Source organism: Rattus rattus, chromosome 4, assembly GCF_011064425.1.
Source record: "Rattus rattus isolate New Zealand chromosome 4, Rrattus_CSIRO_v1, whole genome shotgun sequence".
NCBI classification, from domain to species: domain Eukaryota; kingdom Metazoa; phylum Chordata; class Mammalia; order Rodentia; family Muridae; genus Rattus; species Rattus rattus.
Genome location: NC_046157.1, coordinates 7,084,213 through 7,105,764, shown reverse-complemented (window position 1 = coordinate 7,105,764; position 21,552 = coordinate 7,084,213). Strand labels below are relative to the sequence as shown.

Genomic DNA, 21,552 nt, shown 5'->3' with positions numbered 1-21,552 from the left:
TAGAAGCTGAGACCACTTGTTAAGACACGAGCCACTTGAACCATAACACCATCCTGCCCTGTGCTGGCTCTGGGATATTTCTGTGCCTCAGTTTCCCTACCTACAGAAAGTGGAGGTGATCATTACGGTGCACCCCACTTTAGTGGGGGTACAGGCTGAAATGATGCTGCGTATGTGGAACTGAACACAGGACGGTCCCAGGAACTGTGGGATCTCACTGTCCCCTGGCTGGAAGGGGTAACAGGGTCCCTATTTGGTTTTTTGGTTTTTTTTTTTTTTTTCCTTTTTTTTTTTTTTTTTTTTTGGAGCTGAGGACCAAACCCAGGGACTTGCGTTTGCTAGGCAGGTGCTCTACCACTGAGCTAAATCCCCAACCCCCTATTTGTTTAAAGAGACATAGACAGTGGAATATTTTCTTTTCTTCTCTCAGGTCTCAGGGCACTTACTCCTAAGTCTTAGAAAGGAAGACTGACTTCTGGACCTTCCCCTTGAAGAAGACATCTCTGTACCATTTAGTGCTTGTCTTCAAATCCTTTCCTCCACACTATAAAAGAAGAAAGAAACTTGGGGTTATGTGCCTGAATCCCAGGGCCACAGTCGCCACAGCACTTCTAACTGAAACAGGATAGAGGGACAACAGGAGCACACCCCAGCTTGCTTTGGCATTTTGCAGGGGACCGTATAAAAAGCAGATCTCAAGAAGGAAGTGAGGGACCGTGTAAAAAGCAGGCCTCTAAAAGGAAGCAAGCACCCAGGCTTGGGGCCTCCTCTCTTCGCTCCCCTCACCCTCCACGTCTCCTTTAACTGACACTGCAAACTGAACGTGGAGAAGTCTAGTTTCTCTTTGTGACCGAGTTTTGCTACTGCCCAAGGACAAAGGCTAGATTGACACAAGAAGAATGTCCCAGGGGGCAGGTCTCTTTTTGTTTCCTTTCCCAATTCTGTTTCTCTCCTGGAGGGGAAGGAATGATAATTACAGCACTTGTTCTACAAATCCCCCTGTGTAAATATGTTCTTAAGAGCGTAGATCCCGCTCACTAGACAAGAACCTTCTTAGCCCTAACCTTAACTCTCATATCTGGCAGAGATAACAAGAGAAAGAGTGGGTGGGCACAGGGATGGAAAAGCCACAGAGAAGTCGAACCCATTCTGGCCTCTGGACTCTGTTCAGATGTCCTTGCCCAGTGGCTAGCTAACCCAGTCACAGATGGGACGCCTTGGGGGTGCGGGGGGCTCTGGAGTGTGACCTCTTCTTATCTGCTTTCAACAATGGACAGACTAGCGCGAGCCTTAGTTTCCCATTTGTAGAATGGAGATATTAATAGTTCTCACTTCGGAGAAATAGATAATCTGTGGAGAGTTGTGTGACCATGGGCCATCCAAGGCAACCCCTGTCGCATTCATCACTATAACATTTATTTTATTATGGCCCAGCACAGGATCTGGCTGAATATTTGGTACAACCTAGATGTTTGCTGGATGATTAAGTTACTAATCAACAAAAGCAGCCACAAACCATAATTCCCCACATATGATACTGTAGTTATCAACTTCTCTCTTTTCCATGGTGCTGGGGCTATAACCCAGGACCTTTGTCTTCTAGGCATGTTCTCAGTAATCTTCCCAAACTACCATAACCACCCAGGACTGCTGGCACAGAACTGCATTCCTGACAGTTAGGAGGAGGGGAAGAATAGAGAACTCAGGGTGAGTTTGGGTTACATGTTACGGCCCTGCCCCAAAAAGTACCAAATAAATAAATCAAGTAGGACACACAATACTCCCCTCATCCCTGTTAGCCCGTTTGTTGCTACACACCCTATACATTTCCAAATTTCTCTTCCCAAGGAGGAATGCAAAGCTTTGGTCCGAAGCAAAGGTCACAAGAGCCACACTCCAGGCTGGGAGTAGGAATGTGAAGGAACCACTATGAGGTGGCCTGCACTGGTCTTAGTGAGCCACGAGCTTTTAGAGGACTGGAACCCGAGACAGTTAAGCAAATGGGGAGTAGGAAACTCTTGTAGAAAATTCAACCAGGTTGGCCTGGGTTGAGAATAGGGCGGGATGGCGGTGGGGAGTAGACCGTGCTGGTGAGGGAGGATCTGGAACTAGTGTAGGCTTTACAAGAAGCTGCACAGAAACAAGCTGGGAACGCGGGTACGAAAGGACAAACTCTCCAGCCACCAGCTAGAATTGGTACTAAAGGAAGCACAGTGCTCAAGCAGGAAATTAAATATCAAGGAACTGCTCGTTAAAAGTTCAAAGCACCTGCCCACACTTCAACTGGTGCCCTTCCCTGTCTCTCCGGGCGAAACCGATAACTTAGCCCCCTGAGCCTGGGTTCAGGTCTCATCCCAGCATTCAAACTGGTCAAGGACTGTAATGAAGGGCCGGCTCTGATACACAAGCTTGGGAGGAGGGCAGACCACGGACACTAGAAATCCATACGTGGCGCACTCGTAGTGTAACAACTTGAGACCCCCCTTTGCGGAGGTTCTCCAAACTTTGACCCCTTGCTCCAGGGCTAGTACAGAACAGAACTCGCTCGCAAGCATCCTAATAGCATCCTTGGGAAAAGAAGAGAAAGGTCGGTGTCGGTGGCAGGAGCAGGACGAGGAGGTGGGAAGGGATAGAGGATTGTTTTATTTGTTTCCTGGAACACCCTGTTAAGAATCTCAGCAATTGCAGTCAATACCCGCTCCTTTGGCAAGCAACGCCGCTTCTCCCGGTTCCCAGCTGCACGGGATCTAATTCGCAAACACACCATCTTGCATTCAACACTTAAATGGAAAACAAGCAGCCCGGGAAGGAAGCAAGCGGTCTAACTGCTCGCACGTTTCAAAGGGATTTGTGCTTCCAAGGCCCTCTACCGGTCCGGTGCGGTCCGCGAACCGGATTTCTGGCTGTAGCCTCTTGCTTGCAGAGCTCAGAGCCAATTAGCCCCAGCAGACGCGATCGGAGTCCGGCCTTAGGCTTTGCCAACATGAAACATCAAGTAAGATCTGGAAAAGCTCATGTTTTAAAAGGAAGATAACTGCTTATTCTTTCCACTGGAAACCTGGTTTAAAAAAAAATTAAGGCCTCTCTTCAAGGTAGCTAAGATTAGAGGGCTCGGTTTCCGTTTTCTGTGTTTCTATGGGCCGAACGCCCAGGCGGGTCAGCGAGTTTCTGTGTGTGGAATGACGAATTCCTCTCGCCTGAGTTCTAAAATGATAACTTAGCTCGCTGCTGCAGCTGCGAACGCCTGGCGCCAATTGGCCCCCGCGCGGGGGTGGCGGGAGGAGCGGCGCAGGCCGAGGCCAGGGGGAACTTCGCGAGTGGCCCCTTTAAGAGCTTCACTGACTCAGCTAAGCTCCCCCTCAGGTCGCGTTTTTTATGAATGAAAAACGTCCTTACATTCATTATATAAACAAGCCGGTGCTGATTGGTCAATGGCGCCCAACGCATAAATTATGTAAAACAGACCTCTGAGGGCGTTGAGGGAGGCCGACCGTTAGCCAATGGGCGCCGCAGTTGATGGGGCGGCCCAGCTGGATTTGCCTGAAGACAGGGTAAACAAGAGGTGATGGGCAGCCGCGGGGACGGCCGCGGACCAATGGGAACGTGTGTGCTCTGGGCCGCGGGCCAATGGTGGCGGGCGGAGCCGGCGGGGGCCGGGCCAGTGCTGCAGCGGGTTGCAGGGCGGCGCAGAGTCCGGAGGCCGGCGCGCGGAGCGGTCCTCAGCCCCGATCGCTGCGGCCCAGCCCGCCACCGAGGCGCGCAGGCGGGCGCACGAAGTGACCGCTCAGGTGCGGGCTGGTTCTGGGTCCTCAGTTGGGAGTGCTTGGGATGACTCCCGGAGCTAGCCGCCCCCTCCCCCCGAGGCCCGGTTCGGTTCGGTTCCTGGGAGGCATCGGGCGGGGGCGGCTAGCGGTTCCGGAGCGAGCGGAGAACGGGTTTCCGCACGTCGCGGAGGAGGCACCCGGGGTGCTGGAGCGGTGCAGGGAGCAGGGTGCGGGGCGCAGGCTGCCGAAGCGGGGTGCAAGAATGGGGTGCGGGGCGCGGAGTTGTGGGCCCCCGAGGGCCCTGGGAGGCTCGCGAGAAGAAACGCTCCGCGACTCTTCTGTGGGAGAGGGGCGGGCAGCAGTTTCTGGGGTGCTGCTTCAGGACCCCGAGAGTTAAATGACACCGACATGTGCAGGCTGCGGGTGCAGGGTCTGCTTGAACTTCTGCAGGCCTGGCAAGTTGGAGTCTGGGCAGCGGGCCCGCAGCCCCCCACTCCCTCCTCTGAGGGCTTGAGGGTGTTGGGGCCGCTTGAGCCACGGCCTGGGGAGGACAGAACTGGTGCCGAACCGGCCCAGAGTGATGCTGGAGCCTCGTGCATGATTCGGGGTCTGCCTCGCAAAAGGGGTAGTGATTGAGTAGGGGGTGATGAGGGGAGGAGGCGTGTGGGATCGGGAGTAAATTAGAGGCGGCTGGTATCGCCCAGCGCTGCACCTCGTTTTCTGAATGTGGGTGACTTTATGAATGAAGCAGGTTTCTTTCTTGGTCGCTGAGCTCTGAGGCTTTTTTTTTTTTCCTCCCTTTTTTGTGAATGAAGCATTGAGCTTCCTAAAACGCTGGGGTGAGGGGCCTGCGTCGGAGGCTAAGCGTGCGTTGGGAGTGGGGGCGGGGGCGCAGCTGAAGGAGTTTTCATGAATGGAAAGGCTGGGAATTGGGTGGAAGTGTGTCTTGTTTTGTGAATGGGGCCCGACGCGAGGGATCCAGTTACAGCCTCTACCTGCGGTGGCGGCCGAGGCTCGTTCTCCCATTCATAAAACCATGCTCGCTGCGCGCCACGGGGAGGGGCCTCGATTCGGTCGCTGCGCCCAGTTAAAGTTTTCCTGGGGGCACCCGGGATTTGGGGGCTGGGGGGAGCGACTACGACGACACAAAGGAAGTGGTTTAAACTCCAGGATGAATCGAAGCCTCCCCTGCAGGCTTTTAAAAGATACTTTGAACACGTTGTTTCCAGCTCTTGAACTCTAAGAGCTGCTTAGAAGATCCTCGATGCTGCTTTTGGAATCTCTCAGGGCAGTTTCTTTTAACCAATTTTTTCAAAGGATATTTTTTGCGCATCATGAGATTCTAAAAATATTTTATCCTCTGGTTTCCTACACGTTGTTCTCTTAACCCACAACAGACATTTAAGAATTTCTGAGGCCACAGCTTAGGCAGATTTTTTTAAAAATACAATACAGAATTCTTTCATGCTGTCTACCAAGGTTTCTCAGATTTGGGTACTGGTTGGTGACATTGAAGGGAGGCCTCATTCTGAACGATGTTTGCACTGTGTGGAAGGCAAGCTGGCAGGAGTGTTTTTCTAGGAAGTTGTGAACTCTCTTTCCTTTGACTTTGAAAATATCTGATTACTTGGGCCAAGTGCTGGCTGTGAAGGGTTTTCTTGTATCCTGCTCACTTATGAAAATTTGATATGGCGCTCACAGCGTGAAAAACAAGTCAGATGGAAATGGCTCCTGTAAAAAAAAAGTTGCGTAGTTTGTGTACTACTTAAAAGAAAATGCCAGTTAGGCCTTTCTATTGTTTAGGACTGAGGCGAATGGATTCTTGTTATGCCCCCATTATTTTGACCTAAGTTTTTAGTTGGAAAATAAAGTGTTTGGAAAGGTGACTCCTAACCTAGCTAATTCCTACCACATTAGAAAAGTGTCTTCCCTCTTGATTTTATAACTCTCTTCCAAGCCCAGCTCTTGCCAGTGCTTGACTGTTTTTGTTGAAGATTTGAAGTCATTGTTAGAACAGAGTTTTCTTTCCATGGTTATTTTTGCACTGAAAGGTTTTTATGGTGTTTGCTGTTTTGTCTCCCCCACACCCCCAATCCCCAACCCCTTTTGCCTTTTGGTAAAGATATTTAAATACGTGCAAGTGGGATTGAGTTTCCTTTATCTCGTTTTTATAGATGCTTTATTTTAGAAGTTGACTAGACGGCAGCTAATCTTTGTAGGTTACCATGGAGATGCTATGTCATTTCAGGTATACACACCTGTTTGGACAGACGGTTTGGGTTTAAAAATAAAGACTTGTGTTTGTGAAGAAAGTATACCTTTGGTCAATTTGTTCCTGCAACTGTACTTAGTATTTTTACTGTACACCTCCAGAAAGACCTACAAAATGCTTTGAGAAACACCATGCATATTAGTGTCTTAATTGCCGATAGTTTGGAATGTGTAACACCCAATTTCTCTAGTTCTTGTCACAGAAAGTGGCAAATCTTAATTAAAAACTTACCTTTAAAAAACAAAACAAAACAAAATAATAAAAAAAACAAAAAACAACCCTGCAACAGATGTCTTAGAAAGTCACTTTTCAGTGCAAGTTAGTTGAAGGATTTGGTTGGTTGGTTTTGGCTTTTGTGGTAGACAGGCAGGCAATACTAAAGAGTGTGTGTGTGTGTGTGTGTGTGTGTGTGTGTGTGTGTGTGTGTGTGTGTGTGTTGAGAGAGAGATTGTTTAGAGACCTCAGAGGTGAGGAGGCTACACAGACCAAAAGGAAAAATTGTATAAAATGACTCCAGCCCACCCCCACCACAGTTTAAATCTCCCAAATCCGTGTTACAGGAGGATCTCTTTACCACCCCCAAGGAACTACTCCATGCTGAAGCCTTTCAAAGTGACATCAGAGACTTTGGAAGCACCATGGATGGCTTTTGTGATCAGCAAGTCCCTTTTATGGTCCCAGGGGTGAGTTGGCTTCCCTGTTGTTTTGTCCTTGACCCCTGTGGTGTGGGTCTTCCGACCTGGAGAAGCGGGTGAACCTTCTCTGCGCCTCTTTCCTGCATTCGAATCTCCGTTTTTTCTGGCCTCTTTCAGAAATCTCGGTCAGAGGACTGTCGAGGGCGACCTGTGATTGACAGAAAGAGGAAGTTTGTGGACACAGATCTGGCTCACGATTCTGAAGGTAGTGGCTGGCGCTTTCCGAGTGCGCTGTGGCTTCCTCAGATCACACAGATCGCTGATGTGCAGACTGCTGGAGAAGCACAGAGATGGCCCCATTTTGAGTCTTTTTGTTTGTTTGTTTACAGAGTTGTTTCAGGATCTCAGCCAACTTCAAGAGGCTTGGTTAGCTGAAGGCAAGTTTCCTGACTGTCCCGTTTTCCCGTGTAAAACATTTTACTGTACCTTAGCAAAAGGCAGAGATCTAAAACAGAACTCTCTTTCCAGCTCAAGTTCCCGACGATGAGCAGTTTGTCCCAGATTTTCAGTCTGATAACTGTAAGTACCTCTGTGTTGGTGACACATTTGTTCTGAAATTGTTTGGTCTTGGATTATTTCCATCTGCACTGTGTTCATTCTTCAGCGATAGCCGGAAGACTTGGACAGTGATGTGCATGCATTTTAATAATTCAGGGTTAGTCCTGAAGACGTGTCTCATGTTTTTATTGATAAGAGTTTCTGGCTCTGTTGAATGCGGGACTCAACGTAATTTCAGTAAAGCTTGTATTTACCTTAACAGCTTGAACTCCAGATTTTAAGTTAGGATACTAGCTTAGAGTCTGTGTCAAATAACTGCTTGTTTTTAGATTTGTCTGGGTGGGACACACACACACACACACACACACACACACACACACACACACTCACACACACTCTCAGTCACTCTCTATTGTGTGGGGTGTAGGTTCTTACAGAGCCCAGAAGAGGGCGTCAGGTCCCCAGGAACTAGAGTTACAGGTGATGATGAGTGGCCTTTTGTGGGTGCTGTGAACCAGACTCAGGTCCTCTGGAACCAGAGAAGCAAGTGCTCTCCACCCCTGAGCCATCATTCCAGCTAGCTCCCAGTGCCTACAAATCAACATTTGTTTTCAAATCCTTTTTTTGTTTTGTTTTTAAATGAAGTCTTTGGGTTCAGGATACAGCTCAGTGGTGTAGAACCTGCCTCGCATGAACAGTGGATGTTCCAAGCTCAGTCCACTAGCTGTAGAAGAAGGGTTATTTATAAAGTAAGGCAAAGCCAGTGATGAATCTGACATTTATTTTTTTTCCTTTGAATGGTACAGCACGGCATTTCCTGGAGAATTCCTGTTGGTTGTGGTCCCACCTAACATGTCGGTTTTCTTTCTTCTAAGCTAGTAAAGGGTGGGCCTAGAATGACTTGGTTTTGCTCTGGATTCTCACATGGTGGTTGGGCCCTCGCTGTTGAGTAAAGCCTTTTTCTGAATTGTCATTGGGTGCCCGTTCCTTAAGATGATAATTGCAGTGAGGAGTCCCACAAACTGCTTGGGAGGCTGGCAGGGCGTAGTTGGCTTTGTCCTGCTTGCCCTCCTCTTTCTGGGCTGTCCTCAACACATTCGGGGGCTTTATGGACCAGGCACAGCTACCAAGGACAAAGCTGGCTGATGAAATTGGAGCAGCACAGAGCTGCTCTAGAGAGCATTAGTCACTGGCGAATGAGCAGGTTTAAGAGCGGTCTGGAGAACGCTGCCTCTCTTGAGAGTTGCATCATAGAGAAATTCATGTCTCTTAGTCATAGTTTATAATAGCAGGCACCTGAGCCAGGCTGGGGTTTCATTTCTCATTTTGCACCAACGGATCCTTCTCAGCTCCGTTTTCTCCCTGGGGTGTCTGTGTGCAGAAAAATGTCACGGGGGGAGAGGGAGTATCTGGGTCTGTTTAAAAGCAGGGTATTCTAAATCTATTAGCTGAAGGAACAGAGGTTCTGTAATGACAGCCCTTGAGTTCAAGGCGGAGTGAAGCATTGAAACTTGGAGAAAAAAAAAAAAAAGAACGGAAAAGGCTGCAAGCATGGATGAATGGCTACCTTAACATGCTGTGGAGATTGTCTGTGCAAAGGGAAATGCTCGTTACTGCTCTTTGATTGCTTCGAAGTGATTGGCTGGCCTTTGAAAGGCTGAATATCGATAACCCGTGTGGCCCGGGTGGGGTGGGGGTGGGGGTGTGTTTGGATGATGTCGGAATCTGAACTCAGACTTGTCCCCCTCATCTTGGCAGTTTGGCTCTGCTTTTTCGGCTCTTACCAGAGCAGCCTGCCTGGGAGGTGGCTTTCAAGGCAGAGGTTCTTTGAAATGCTTTTATTACACTGTTTGTTTCTCTGGCCCACAAAAGTTAAAAGGGGAGGTGAGACAGCTGGGCTTAGATTGATTGCACGCTTTGCCCACTCTTCAAGGAGGGGGATGTCAGGGAGCAGAGTTTCCATCTGCAGAGATTCCTATCTGCGGGGCTAGGCGAGCGCAAAGAAATCAATACATGCCTCTTGGTGCTCTAGAAAGAAGTCCTGCTCAGTAGTTAGAATGTGCTAGGTTCTGAGATTAAAATACCGTCCCTTGAGTGCAGGTGCTTTGGGACCTCTCCTGCCTACCAAATATGATAGGTTTGTTTGTTTTATTTAGTTGCTCTTTTTGTTTTTTTTACTTTTGTTTTGCTTTTTGTTGTGACTGCTTAAGGTTGAGCTTGTCTTATTTTAAGGATAAAATGGATGGTTGAGGAGCCTTAAAAGGCCTCTTCAGTAATTCTCTCCCCTGACTCTTCTTGAGGTAGAGTTTGGGAAGGGTGGGGTCAGATAGACTCTAGGCTTGAAGCAGGAGCCTCAAGGATGGCCTGGCTAGCCTGGAGCTCTTCACTCAGGCTGTTGTGTTTGGTTATAATTGAGGTTCTGACTACTACGGGAATCCTGGAGGAGCTGGTAGAGCCCACAGGTGTCAGTCCACACACCTCACTTCCCTGTGAGCACTTTTCCATGTTCTTGTGTGGAGGACCAGCCCTCCTGGCTGTCTTCTGGGAAAGCCATGTTGGGGGGTGGGGACCAGTATGGGCCAAATTTCTAAGAGGTTATATTAACGCTTCCAGACTTGAATAACGTGCCTATAGACATTTGCCTGTAAATGTGATTTAAAGTAAGTTTACGGAACTGCCCAGCTTGCCTCTAGCCATGTCGAACTTACCTGTCTCATGAGTACACACTCAGTAATGGATGCCTTGCCTTATATTTTATTTATTTGTTTGCTCAGCGTGTGCGCGTGTGGCGCGTCCGTGTGGCGCGTCCGTGTGGCAGGCTTTCTTATGGTGGTTAGAGGATAATTTGTGGGGGTTGGTTCTCTCTTTGCATCCTGTGTGTGTGTCATCAGGCTTGGCGACAAGCACTTCTATCCTCTGAGCCATCTTGCTAGCTCCTTGTTGGAAATTTTAAAAATTAAAGTGCATCCTCTCGCACTCAGTTCCTCCCTCGTGATAGGGAGACCCCCCACACACTCCGTAAAATCACTTTGTTGCTACTTCGTAACTAATTTTTCTACTGTCTTGAATTGTGATGTAATGTCTGATATGCAGGCTATGTGGTATGTGACCCCTCCCCCCAAAGGGGTTGTGATCCCCAGGTTGAGAACTGCAGCTCTAGCGCCTAGGAGCTCTGTCAGTGCCCCCTGCCCCACAATAATCCATTGTTCCTAGGGTGTGACTTGAAGATCCAAGATTGAGCCAGGAATCCCTAGAAGGGATAGTTTGAAAATACCGACGTATAGTTTGGGTGAAAATGGAAGAATTCAGTGAGACAGACAGTAAAGGTTTTTTTCAATAATGATCGAGTCCTTCAGGAAAAGGCTGTTGTCCTGTTTAGTTTGAGGTCGCAGAGGTGGGTTTCAGGGAAGGGCTGGGGAAGCCACTGACCATTCTGCCCACATGCAGAAGGCGCCTGCATAGATGCGCATGTAAAGGTTTTCCATTTAGTTCTTTAAGTGTGCTTTAGTATATGGAAAGGTATAAAACGGTGTGTGTGTGTGTGTGTGTAAAATAGTATATCACAGACCACATGTTATGCACCCCATGAGCTCTGCAGTCTCTGTAGACATCTATCTCCACCCGTTTCCTACGTATTTTCACAGAATTCAGTCAAACCCACAGATAGGACTGATGTCCGAGAGTAAGTACTCTGGTACTATGCCGTGGAGATGAGGAAGCTGTCGTTTCTCTGAGCTGACTTCCTGGGTACTTCCTTTTTTTTTTTTTTTTTTTAATGAAGGTTTCGTTTTCAAGTCTTTTTTTTTTTTTTTTTAAATTTTATTTTAACATCTCATTTGTTTCCATGGTGGCCTTGTAGTAATTACCAGCATCTCGAGTAAACCGAAATAGTTTATGCTAAGGAAAGGGAGTGTTAAATCTCATTGTAGAGTCATAGCTCTGCACCGAATTCACAAACTTTGTATTAAAATTCAGATGACCCCATTTTCCCCTTGAATTAAAAAAGTGGGGGAGGGGTATGACTTTGGAAGTAGAGTAATTTCCCCGAGGACCAGCTAATTAACTGTTAAAAATCAGCTTTTCCTGAACTCGGTGCTGTGGAAGACTGGGCACTAGGGTTAACATTTACGTTAGCCCTGGGTCCTCAACCACAGATAGGACAGTGACCTGGGGCCCTTACCACTGTGGTCAAGCCACAGCCTGTTGGGAGGGGGTGCTGGTGGCAGCTCTTGCTGTGGCTGAGGCCTCTTGGAGCTAAAAGGAAGGCGTCCTGAATGTGTTGTTAGAGGAGAAGAAAGGAAAAGGGGCCGCCTGGCAGAGTCAAGACTGTTTCTCAGGAGGCTGGGGTACTGAAGCGGGGAGGGGGCGAGGAAGCTGATGGAGAAGTGTAAGGGAAAGCATAAAACACGGAGGAAAGATGACTGACCCCTCCAGGCCCCCCAGGCATAGGTGACTCTCAGAGAATTTACCAGCCAGCCCTTGCTGCCAACAGGGCCCTAAAAGCTCGGCGATCATTCCTAGCATCAGGAGAACTGTTAGTGACCTAAGACCATTGATCTAACCATACGGTATTTAAAACAATGTTTTTTCCTCTTACTCTTGTGTGTCCAGTAGAGCCCGGAAGCCTTTGTGGTTCTTTGTATTTGGTGAAGGGGGGGGATTAATCTGCCTGACAGGCCAGTCAGCCCTGTAGGTGCCAGGAGTAACTGAAATCCTGGCATCCATCAAGTCGGCATTTAGCCCCTGTTGCCCAGCATCCTTCTGCTTTACAAGATGAAGATGCAGGGACTATAAAAGCCGAGAGAGGTAGGTCTCGCGCTCACTGCTGCTCCTGGTCAGACCGTCATTACTGCATTACTGCGATACTGGCCTCAGTAAAGAGCATCCCTCAGGGTGAGGTGGGTTTGGGTGTGTGAGAGACCGTTCCTCATGCATTGCTTGAGTTTTGACGGCAGTGGAGAAGCAGCCTCCGGCTGACGTCCCCCTCTTGGGCATGGGCTGCCCTTGAGCAGCATGGGCCCCATCTGTGCCCTGGCACTCGCTGCTTCTCCATTTGGAATCCAGGGAGCTCTGAGTCTCGTCATGTTGCGGCTCCCGGTTCTTGGATGGGTGCCAGGCTCGCTGAGACCATTACCGGATTAGGTTGCTTTTTAAAAAATTCATTTTGCGAACCCTCATCAAGCTCATTTAACAGAGGCTTTGGTCGTCAGTTCCTATGTTGTCCCTTCTCCGGGCTTCTTCCAAGAGAATGGCAAACGCTAGAGCCCTTGGTGTGGGCACAGCCTGTGCGTGTGCACGCACGCCATAACTCTTAAGTCCATTAGGAATCAGGTACATAACGTGAGAGTGGCTTTACCTGGAGAAAACACCCTCCCCGCCTCAAAGGCCCTACCCACCAAAATAACGGTTGCTCTTCCTGCTTAGAAAGAGGATGTTAGAGGATTGATTGCTGCACAGGGGAGAGACTCTCTAGATAGGCAAAGATCTAGACCAGGAGTCAGACTCCTCCTCCCATACAGGCCAGGCGTGGTTTGTAAATTTGATATCCAGAAAGATCTCAAGAGAAGTTGGGACAGGCAGTGAAAAGCAGTAAACATAAGACGTTTGAAAATACATGTGCTGGGGGCTGGAGAGATGGCTCAGCGGTTAAGAGCACTGACTGCTCTTCCAGAGGGCCTGAGTTCAAATCCCAGCAACCACATGGTGGCTCACAACCATCTGTAATGAGATCTGATGCCCTCTTCTGGTGTGTCTGAAGACAGGGAGACTATAAGACTACTTACATTAAATAAATAAATCTTTTAAAAAAAAAATACATGTGCTCCGAAGAAAACAGTCTACAAGATCAAAATTATCTTATTCGAATTTCCTGAAGAACCGTTCGTTTCCCTGAAATCAAGTTTGGTTGTCAGACAGGTTCCATCCACTCGACCTCGGGGTAACTGCTGAGTGTTGGGGGGGGGGTTGGGGGGGCTAAGACACCAAACCAGTTTTTAAGCCTTGTACCTTGTGAAGTCTGGAGAGATTTTATCTTTCCAGTCCAGATCTGCACATTCTTCCCTTTCGCTGCCTGGACATCCAGGAAGGTCCGCTAAAAGCTTCAGGGCCACTCAGAAGCCAAGAAATTGTTGAAATTCCTAGTGTCTCCCAAGCCTGCCCTGGGGAAGAAGCCATTGGGCTCTCAGTGTTGGCTAAAGGGGGAAAGAAGTCTTGGTAAGGCCAGCTCTCAGACACAGATAGAGCTGCCCCTTAATCTAAACCAGTTTTCCAGGGCAGTAGACACAGGGATTCTCCCTAGGAAGCTACAGTGTTTCTAACCGGCAGTTCAGTAGACTGTTTATTTCTTTGCTCTTGTGCCTGAGGGCACTCCCCTGCGCCTCTTCTCTCAGAGATTTGCCCAACCTTGCAGATTGCAACAATAATCCTAGCCATTTGGATCCCGGGAAGGATGCAGACCCAGCCAGCGCCCCCTACTGCGTCTGAATTTCTTACATAAATACAGCATACTGGGCAAGCAAGCTTCTCCAGGGCCACAGCTGAGCCCCGGGCACTAGTAGTAGGTCTGTCCCAGTTAACTGGGCTGCAGACTGACTCCCCCTCTTGCCTGAATGGAGCATTCCAAATTGGTTGTGAATGGAGGGCGGGGCCCACTGGCAGACTTTTTCAATGAATAACCAGACCCCATTGTGCAGTCTGTGGAAAAACAACCAACTCCAACAACGCAGTGACTGTTAGAAATCTGCGTGTGATTGGCAGCTTGGAGAGCCTCCAGAATTAGTTTCCTTTGGCTTCCTAACTGCTCCCTGCTCTCCAAGCCTGAGCTTAATGGGGTATGAGTTTTCTTTTAAGGGCTGTCTTTTAACTCTCTCCCTACCAGGCTGATGACCTGGGCTGAGAGGACTAGTTATGGTGGATCCCAGAGGCCCTGAGTCTCCTTCCTTCCCATGCCATTTTCAAATGTAGTAGTCTGAAGGCAGCGGAGGTAGCATCAAGGGCAGGTTAGCATCTCCAGAGAGACTTGAGGATTTCATCTTTTTATTTCCTCTGGTGCTGTTACTTTAGCTGTGTAGTCTGGTCCCCCATCCCACTCCACTCCACCCCAAAATGGCCACCAGGTCTTCCAGACTCAACCTTTTATTCCAGGTGTGGAGGGTAGGTGTTGGCAAGCCACAAGCTAAGCTATCTGGCTAAGTCTTTCCCAGGAGCTAATAAAAATGTACTTCTTTCTACTCCATGGTCTCCCTTTCATTCTTGTCTGTGCTCAGAAACTATTAGTTTAAAATGTTGATTTCCAAACTTCAGCACCTGGCTACAGCCTACCCTCACCGTGGCCTCCCCCCCCCCCATTTCCCAAACACCAAGGGAAAGGAATGGCCTCCCCAGATGAATATCCAGGAAGTACCAGAAAGAACTCAACCTCGAAACAACTCCAAAGCCAGAGGAACCTCCTCATGCAGGAAGTGCTCAGGGCTTTAGGAGTACCCAGCTCAATACTGTGCTGCACCCTTAAATATCCTCCAGCATCTTGGCTAACAGCCAGCTCCCAGGACACCCTCAAAGAGCAGGCTTATCGTAGAGCACACAGTCGAAGGGGAAAAAAGCCTAACTAGTAGTGATCGGTGTGGTTTCCTCAGGATTTTAAAGTGTTCATCTGAGCGTTTGCCTTTTTGTCCTCAAAACCAAAATAAAGTTCTTTGAGTTTTGTTAGAGGGCTCTTTACCCCAGGTGCTTGCCTGGTTGTTGGCCCTGCAAGGCATCTCCTTTCTCCTAGGAGAGCAGACCTGGGCAGTTGTTGATAGACTGACAGAGTTGAAACCTTTCTGAAGGTGACTCCCTGCATGCTGAGGCGGTTATGGCCGATGAGCGATTCCCATACATACATACATACATACATACACACACACACACACATACACACATATATGTATTAATTGTAAATTATGGATAACAGTATATAAAGATATATATATATATATGAGAGAATGAGTGTTGTGTGTGTGTGTGTGTGTGTGTGTGTGTGTGTGTGTGTGTAAAGAAAGGATGGGTCTCTGGTATTGAAGATCAGATTCTTTTTTTTTTTTTTTTTTTTTTTTTTTTTTTTTTTTTTTTTTCGAGCTGGGGACCGAACCCAGGGCCTTGCGCTCATAGGCAAGCGCTCTACTGCTGAGCTAAATCCCCAACCCCGAAGACCAGATTCTTGAGCCGGCCCAAATTTCCTAATCTGAATCTTAATGGAAGGCAGTTGAATGGCAATAATGACCCTGTGTTACCTGGACGTCCTGACATTTTCCCATTGTCCTCAGGCTCTTGTTATCCCTTTCCTCCCTCACCAGCCTCAGAACCTTAGTTCTTTAGAGATGTTGAGAAAGCAGTGCAGGTTAGGGGGGAGGAGGTGTTGGTTAACTTGTCCTTTATTTCTATGAATATTAATCTCAGTCCCTGCTTCCCATTTTCCATTCCTGTTCCAACTGGAATTCCCTCTCGTCTTCATGCCTCCCACAGCAGAGGAATACTGTAGTGTTTCTGGGTTTGTTCTGCAGCCATGGAGCACAGACCGTCCTCTGCGTGGTCAGTGGTACCGGGTCAAGCCTTTGGAACACAAGCCAGATTCTCCATTCCTTCCCCCAGTGCGGCCTCCTCACAGAGGAAGTAACTACGTGCTCCCAAAATCTGTCCCAGTGACCTTAGGAAAAGAGGAATTCGATCCATTTGTTATTTTCTGTTTCCTCTTCTAGATGCATGTAGGGAGGTGTTCCTTGGTGGATTAGATTGAGCAGATGGTCTCTGTCTCTCAGAACATCTGCATGTGCTGGGAAAGCAGGTCTAGCATAGGTGTCTGGATGTCCTGCCGGTGGGCATTGAGAGCACCCATTGACCCAAAGGAGACCACTTTCCTAAAGGCGAATTTTAAATACAAAGTCGAAGACAGAAGAGTTTACACAGGCTACTTAGTTAATGCATTTCAAACACTTTCAGTTTCTTTTTTTGTTGTTTTTGTTTTTTGTTTTTTGGGTTTGTTGACACAGGGTCTCTCTGCGTAGCCTAATTTTAATATTTCTTGTTTTTTACTTAGTATATATGAGTACACCAGAAGAGGGCATCGGATCTCATTACAGATGGCTGTGAGCCACCATGTGGTTGCTGAGAATTGAACTCAGGACCTCTGGAAGAGCAGTCAGTGCTCTTAACCGCTGAGCCATCTCTCCAGCCTTAATTTTAATATCTCTAGCCCTTCACTTTGTGTCAGTTTAGATGAGAACTATATAAGATGAGAGAAAATTATTAAGACAGTAAAGCTTAAGGTTCAAGCTAAAGGTTCAGTTTGCTTCCCCGACTCCCCCAACATACTACGCTATGCCTTGGCCCTGCTGGGGCACTCCGCTGCGAACAGCTTCATAGCCAAGCTGGCTGAGGTCAGTACAACCTCACCGTTGTCTCATCAGCCACACCAGTGCCTGGAGTACAGGAGGAAGCTCTTTAGGCCTCTTTTTCTGTTGTATCTCATCCCGGTAGAGGTTGAATATGAAAATTCTTGGCATAGTTGTTGAAGGAAAGTAATAATGTGAAAACCACTCAGGTCCTTGGATGATGAAATTCAAGTCATACTGATGCTCTACCAATGCTCTAACTGGGCGCCAGTGCTGTGCCTTAGGTCCAGGTGCCGTAGGACAAGAAGCTTTTCTCGTCTTTCCTTCACTATGAAAGTGCTTTGGGGGGTTTTGTGGCCGATACGTTTAGTAGGTAATACTTATCTGCACAAAGTATTTCTTAAAGGGGTGTGTGTGTGTGTGTGTGTGTGTGTGTGTGTGTGTGTGTGTGTGTGTGTGTTGAGGCCGAGAGAAGGCAAGGGATCCCTGGAGGCTGAAGGACCAGGAGGTTGTGAACTCCCTGACTTAGCTGCTGGGTACCACAGTTAGGTTCTCTGGAAGAACATCAAGATCTCGTAACCACTGAGCCTTTTCTCCAGCCTACAGAGTAAGAGCCTGGTGTCTACCCCATGTGTGATCCCTACATCAGTCCAAGTATCCAAGTATTCCTGTATCCTGGTCCCCTTTCCTCCCTTCAAGTGTGACTTTCAGATAGGAGGTCCCTGGATTCCCACTTTTAGACGGCTAGAGCACGAGTTCTGCATCGCAGGTGTAAACACATCCTTTGAAGAGAAGGAACCTCACGGGTCCATGCTATCCAAGAGTCAGAGCGATGGTGAACTGTGCTGATAAAGAAGAGAATCTGAAACTAGTTCATCTGGTCCGGCTATCACTGGCTGGGGCAACTGTAGCCTTTGTCATTTAGTTCCGCCCTTATTTGATAACGGGCGTTCTGCTTGGACTTAATAAATGATACAGTTTGATATTAAGGGACAGAGGCAGCTGTTCAGTGTTGATCGATATGGTCTGTGCATCAAGACGTGCCTGTGCCCAAGGTGGGCTCCTCTCACTTCTGAGATCAACCGTGAGGAAGAGAAGAGAGGAAACATTCATTAATGTGGCGGGCTGTCTTTGAAACTCTCTATCGTTAGTACTGATAGAGTCAGAGAGGACAAAGCCAGTGTTCGCAGATCCGTAGCAACGTCTAGGAGATGGCCATGGACAGGACTGGCCAGTCTTTTCTACCACGGCTACTGTACCTATTGAACCAGTCTGACACATGCTGAGTCCTGGGTCACTGAGCTACAGCTTAGCCCCTAATCCAAGCCTTTCTGCCCCATCAAATGGAGTCTCTCCAGGCTGATCTGGAACTAGTGAGCTCATGTGTCTCAACCTCCTTTGCAGTGGGGCCACAAGTGCGTGCCACCTTACCCTTCCTCCCCTTTGAAGACTTGCTTTGAACAAAGGTCTAGAGTAGGCCAGTCTGTGCTTCCTTATACGTGGCTCCTTGACTCCAGCTCTTCCCTGAGCCCTCCTCATCCTTTGGGTGGATTGTCCCGTCTCCTGCAGGAGATGAGGTAGCCAGCTTTGAGGACCATTATTGCTGTTCCTAACCGTGCTTTTCCTCCAAGCTCTTCAGAGTATGGGAGGCACTGCGTTCTTGGCCGAATTTCTTGCTCTCTCTCTCTCTCTCTCTCTCTCTCTCTCTCTCTCTCTCTCTCTCTCTCTCTCTCGAGGGGGATAGAGGGGTGTGGGGAGCCTGGAGCCTGGAGCCACATTTTCCCTGGCCAGCCTGCATGGTTCTATCCCTTCTACTGGGTTGTACATCATACGTTGGCTTCCTAAGCTTGACTGTCACGGGCAGCATTTAGTTTCTACCTTCTGAGTTGATTTAGTTATAGAATGTCAGGTGCTCTAGCCAACTGCTGCCATGGCTGGAGATGGGGGAGGGGAAGGAGAATTTCCTGCTAGATGTTAAATTGTTGAGCCAAGCCTACTAGAAACAAACCTCTAAGCGCTTACACTCGAGCTCTCTCTATCTCTCTCTCTTTCTCTCTCTCTCTCACACACACACACACACACACACCCCGTTTCTACGTAGTCACGAGCTATAATAAACATTAAAGTTCCTGGAGGGTACCAGTTCCCATCTAACACCCCTTGTCGTGCCAGTGTCCCTGCTCAGAAAGAAACGCACATTGCCGTGTGACTGTAAAGCCCTCGTTTTTATCTCTTCCTGCTTTGATCATAGCCAAAAAGTTGTTCTGGGAGTCGGACGCTAGCTCCAACTCACAGCACCCCAGTTTCCATGTGCCCCTGCATCTTCACACCAGACATCTACCTCAGGAGGCAGTAAGAGCACAAAATAGTGTATCATGATGTCCATAAAATCAAAGTTAGAAGCGCTCTCCCCAGCCCATGCGCATCCCACAGCCTCTTGTCACTGAAGCTTAACTCCATACCCACCCATTCGGCACGTCCTGTGAGCCCAATACATCATCATGCATGTTACAGCTTAGAGCCACTGTGCCGTTGCCTGGAGTCTCTGGCCTAAATCTAAGGTCATCAGATAAGCAGACAATGAAAGGAAGATTTAGGAAGCATGGCGTCCTGCTCTGAACCTACCTCTGGTATGGGTTGACTGTTAAGCCAGGTGGAAGAAGCTCTTAATTCCTGTGTCTCGGGGGAGAGCCCCTACCCCAGGCAACCTCAAGGGACTGTCAGACTGTTCTGCTGACTCCGTAGGGCTGCTCAGCTCTTTAATCAGCTCATTTTTTTCTTCTTCAAAGTTCCAACTCGTGCATTTGGAAACATCAGGTGTTCGTTTTCAGAACATCAAAGCAGCCTCGCACTGTCCCAACACTTGGTGTGTTTCCACCATCCCACTTACAGTGAGTGACTTCTGCCCCGCTCACACATTTCCCCCAAATCCTTCAAGGTACCTAGTATTTTTAGATGAGAGCACCAAGATTCCTGGGCTTTCCCCAAAGGCCCTGGCTCTTAACTTTCCAAAAATTTGTTATAGCCCCATATGGTCTTATGAACAGAGACTCACTCGGTTCCTCCCGTAGCAGGGTCTGGCTCTAGTGGCTTGAGTATTTCCCTCTGGCTGACCTCCTCAGTCTTCGGTGGATCCAGTTCCCATGCCCGTGTAGCCTTGGCTCTCTTTGTTGCCTTTTCCATAGCCCATGCTTTTACAGTCAAAGCCTTCCTTCAGCTGATTTTTAATTACCTGGTTTCTAGGTCTGAAACCTGACATTTTTGGTCTTCCATTGTTTTGTTTTGTTCCAAGATAGGGTTTCTCTGTGTGGTCCTAGCTGTCCAGGAACTTGCTCTGTAGACCAGGCTGCCCTCTCCCCGATCCCCATCCCCAGTGCTGGGATAAAGACATGTACCTTCACCCATCCTGCAAACTCACATTTCTTTCCATCTGTACACTGATTCCTGAAGCTGCTTCTGCTGACTGCAGTGTTTCCTCTGCAGCGGAGAAATCTCAAAGTCAATCAAATGTTCCAGGAACTAACTAGCTCTATTGGTTCCTGGTTTGGCTGTTCTGTTATTCATTGTCCAGAGGGTACATACATATCACAGGGCCTTCTCTAGTTGGTCATTGATGAACTCTGCTTCCTTGTGATTTCTCCTACAGCATGAGGTCCTGAACCATAGCAGGAGGTTACAGCGAGTCCTTGTTGAGATGACGGACAGGACAAATAACCCGCCTAGCCTTGGTAGCAGTCACCTGTCATCTCAGCATTGAGGAGGCAGATGCAGGACGATCATAGAAAATTTGAGGCCTGACTCAGCCATATTATAGTTAGAGGCCAACTGAGACTACATAGTGAGACTTGTTTCAAGGAGAGTGAAAAGGGGAGCTTCAAAGATGGAGAGAGAAACATACATAGAATATGAATATGCAGTAATAATCAACAAAAAAAAAACTCCCTCACACCCATGGTTAATCACCAATCTAAATTTGTGAATAATGCACCCAGTCCTGAAGCAGCCTTTCCCAATGCACACAGATAGCAAACTCTGTCCCACAGCAGAATCTGTGCTCTCTCTACGTGAGGCTTCATGTGGGACAAATATATCTGTCCTTGTAGTTTCCGACTACACGATGAGCCTCCTTACAATCTCAGCCCTTCTCTGACGTATGCCCACCTCGGTACTGACTGGCCCAGGTGATTTTCCCATCTCCCATTAGTTGTGTGGAGCCTTGCGACCATACCAGGAGCCCACTGCCACCCTTGTTTCCTAAGATGTAAACACTTCCTAAGGTGCCATAGCTACTTTTTTGATGTGAGGGTAGCTCACTTTGTGGAACTGACTTGTGTGGAACACTCTATATAGCCCAGGAAGTCTCTGATTAGCACTTTACTTTCCTGCCTCAGCCTTCCATGTGCTGGAGTTGTTAAATACAGTTTAGAGCTTGGCCTCACGTCTTTCTATTCCCTTAGCCTGGTGCATTAAACTAGGCTAACAAGGGTCCTTAGTGATACTTAGGCCTCTCGACTGCAGCTCTCTCTCCTTGCCCTTCTCCTGGTCCCAGACCTGGTTAGCCTTTAAGCAGAAGGGGCCAAGCCAGGTATTTGGAAAGAGCTAAGGAGAGCTTCAAGGTAGAGATTCTGCTTTTTCAAAGTTTTTTTTAATGATCCCAGGCCCACAGTGGCTACTTTGTGCCCTCTTGGACTGTGGGCATGAAATCCGATGAGGTGTCCAGCTGGTCTGGTGGTCCTGGAAGTCTGTTGTGTGTATCTGTCTTCACGGAGAAGCAGTTCCTGTGAGTGCTTGTGCTTCTGAGTTGGACATATGCTTTCGTTCCTCCTCTGTGAGGCTCCATATGTGTATGACACTACCGATAGGTTTATTTCAGTCATTCTATACTTTGTACCAGGGCGGCAGAGAGTGGTGACAGTGGCGGTTTTCATCTTGTCCTCGCTAGGATATCTTCCTTA

At 48.2% G+C, this 21,552-nt stretch overlaps 1 protein-coding gene across 2 annotated transcripts in view; it reads left to right on the top strand.

Moving 5' to 3' along the window:
* Window positions 1-2,832: 2,832 nt before the first annotated feature.
* Window positions 2,833-21,552, top strand: part of Etv5 (ETS variant transcription factor 5) — a 58,173-nt gene continuing 39,453 nt past the window's right edge. Inside the window, exons 1-5 of one of the 2 annotated variants that reach the window (XM_032900012.1) lie at window positions 2,833-2,995; window positions 6,597-6,719; window positions 6,849-6,936; window positions 7,061-7,108; window positions 7,200-7,250. In XM_032900012.1, the coding sequence (XP_032755903.1) occupies window positions 2,984-2,995; window positions 6,597-6,719; window positions 6,849-6,936; window positions 7,061-7,108; window positions 7,200-7,250 (322 nt within the window). In that variant the 5' untranslated portion in view covers window positions 2,833-2,983. Of the gene's footprint in view, window positions 2,996-3,659; window positions 3,789-6,596; window positions 6,720-6,848; window positions 6,937-7,060; window positions 7,109-7,199; window positions 7,251-21,552 lie in introns of those variants that run through there. The other variant, XM_032900013.1, reaches the window with a different exon arrangement.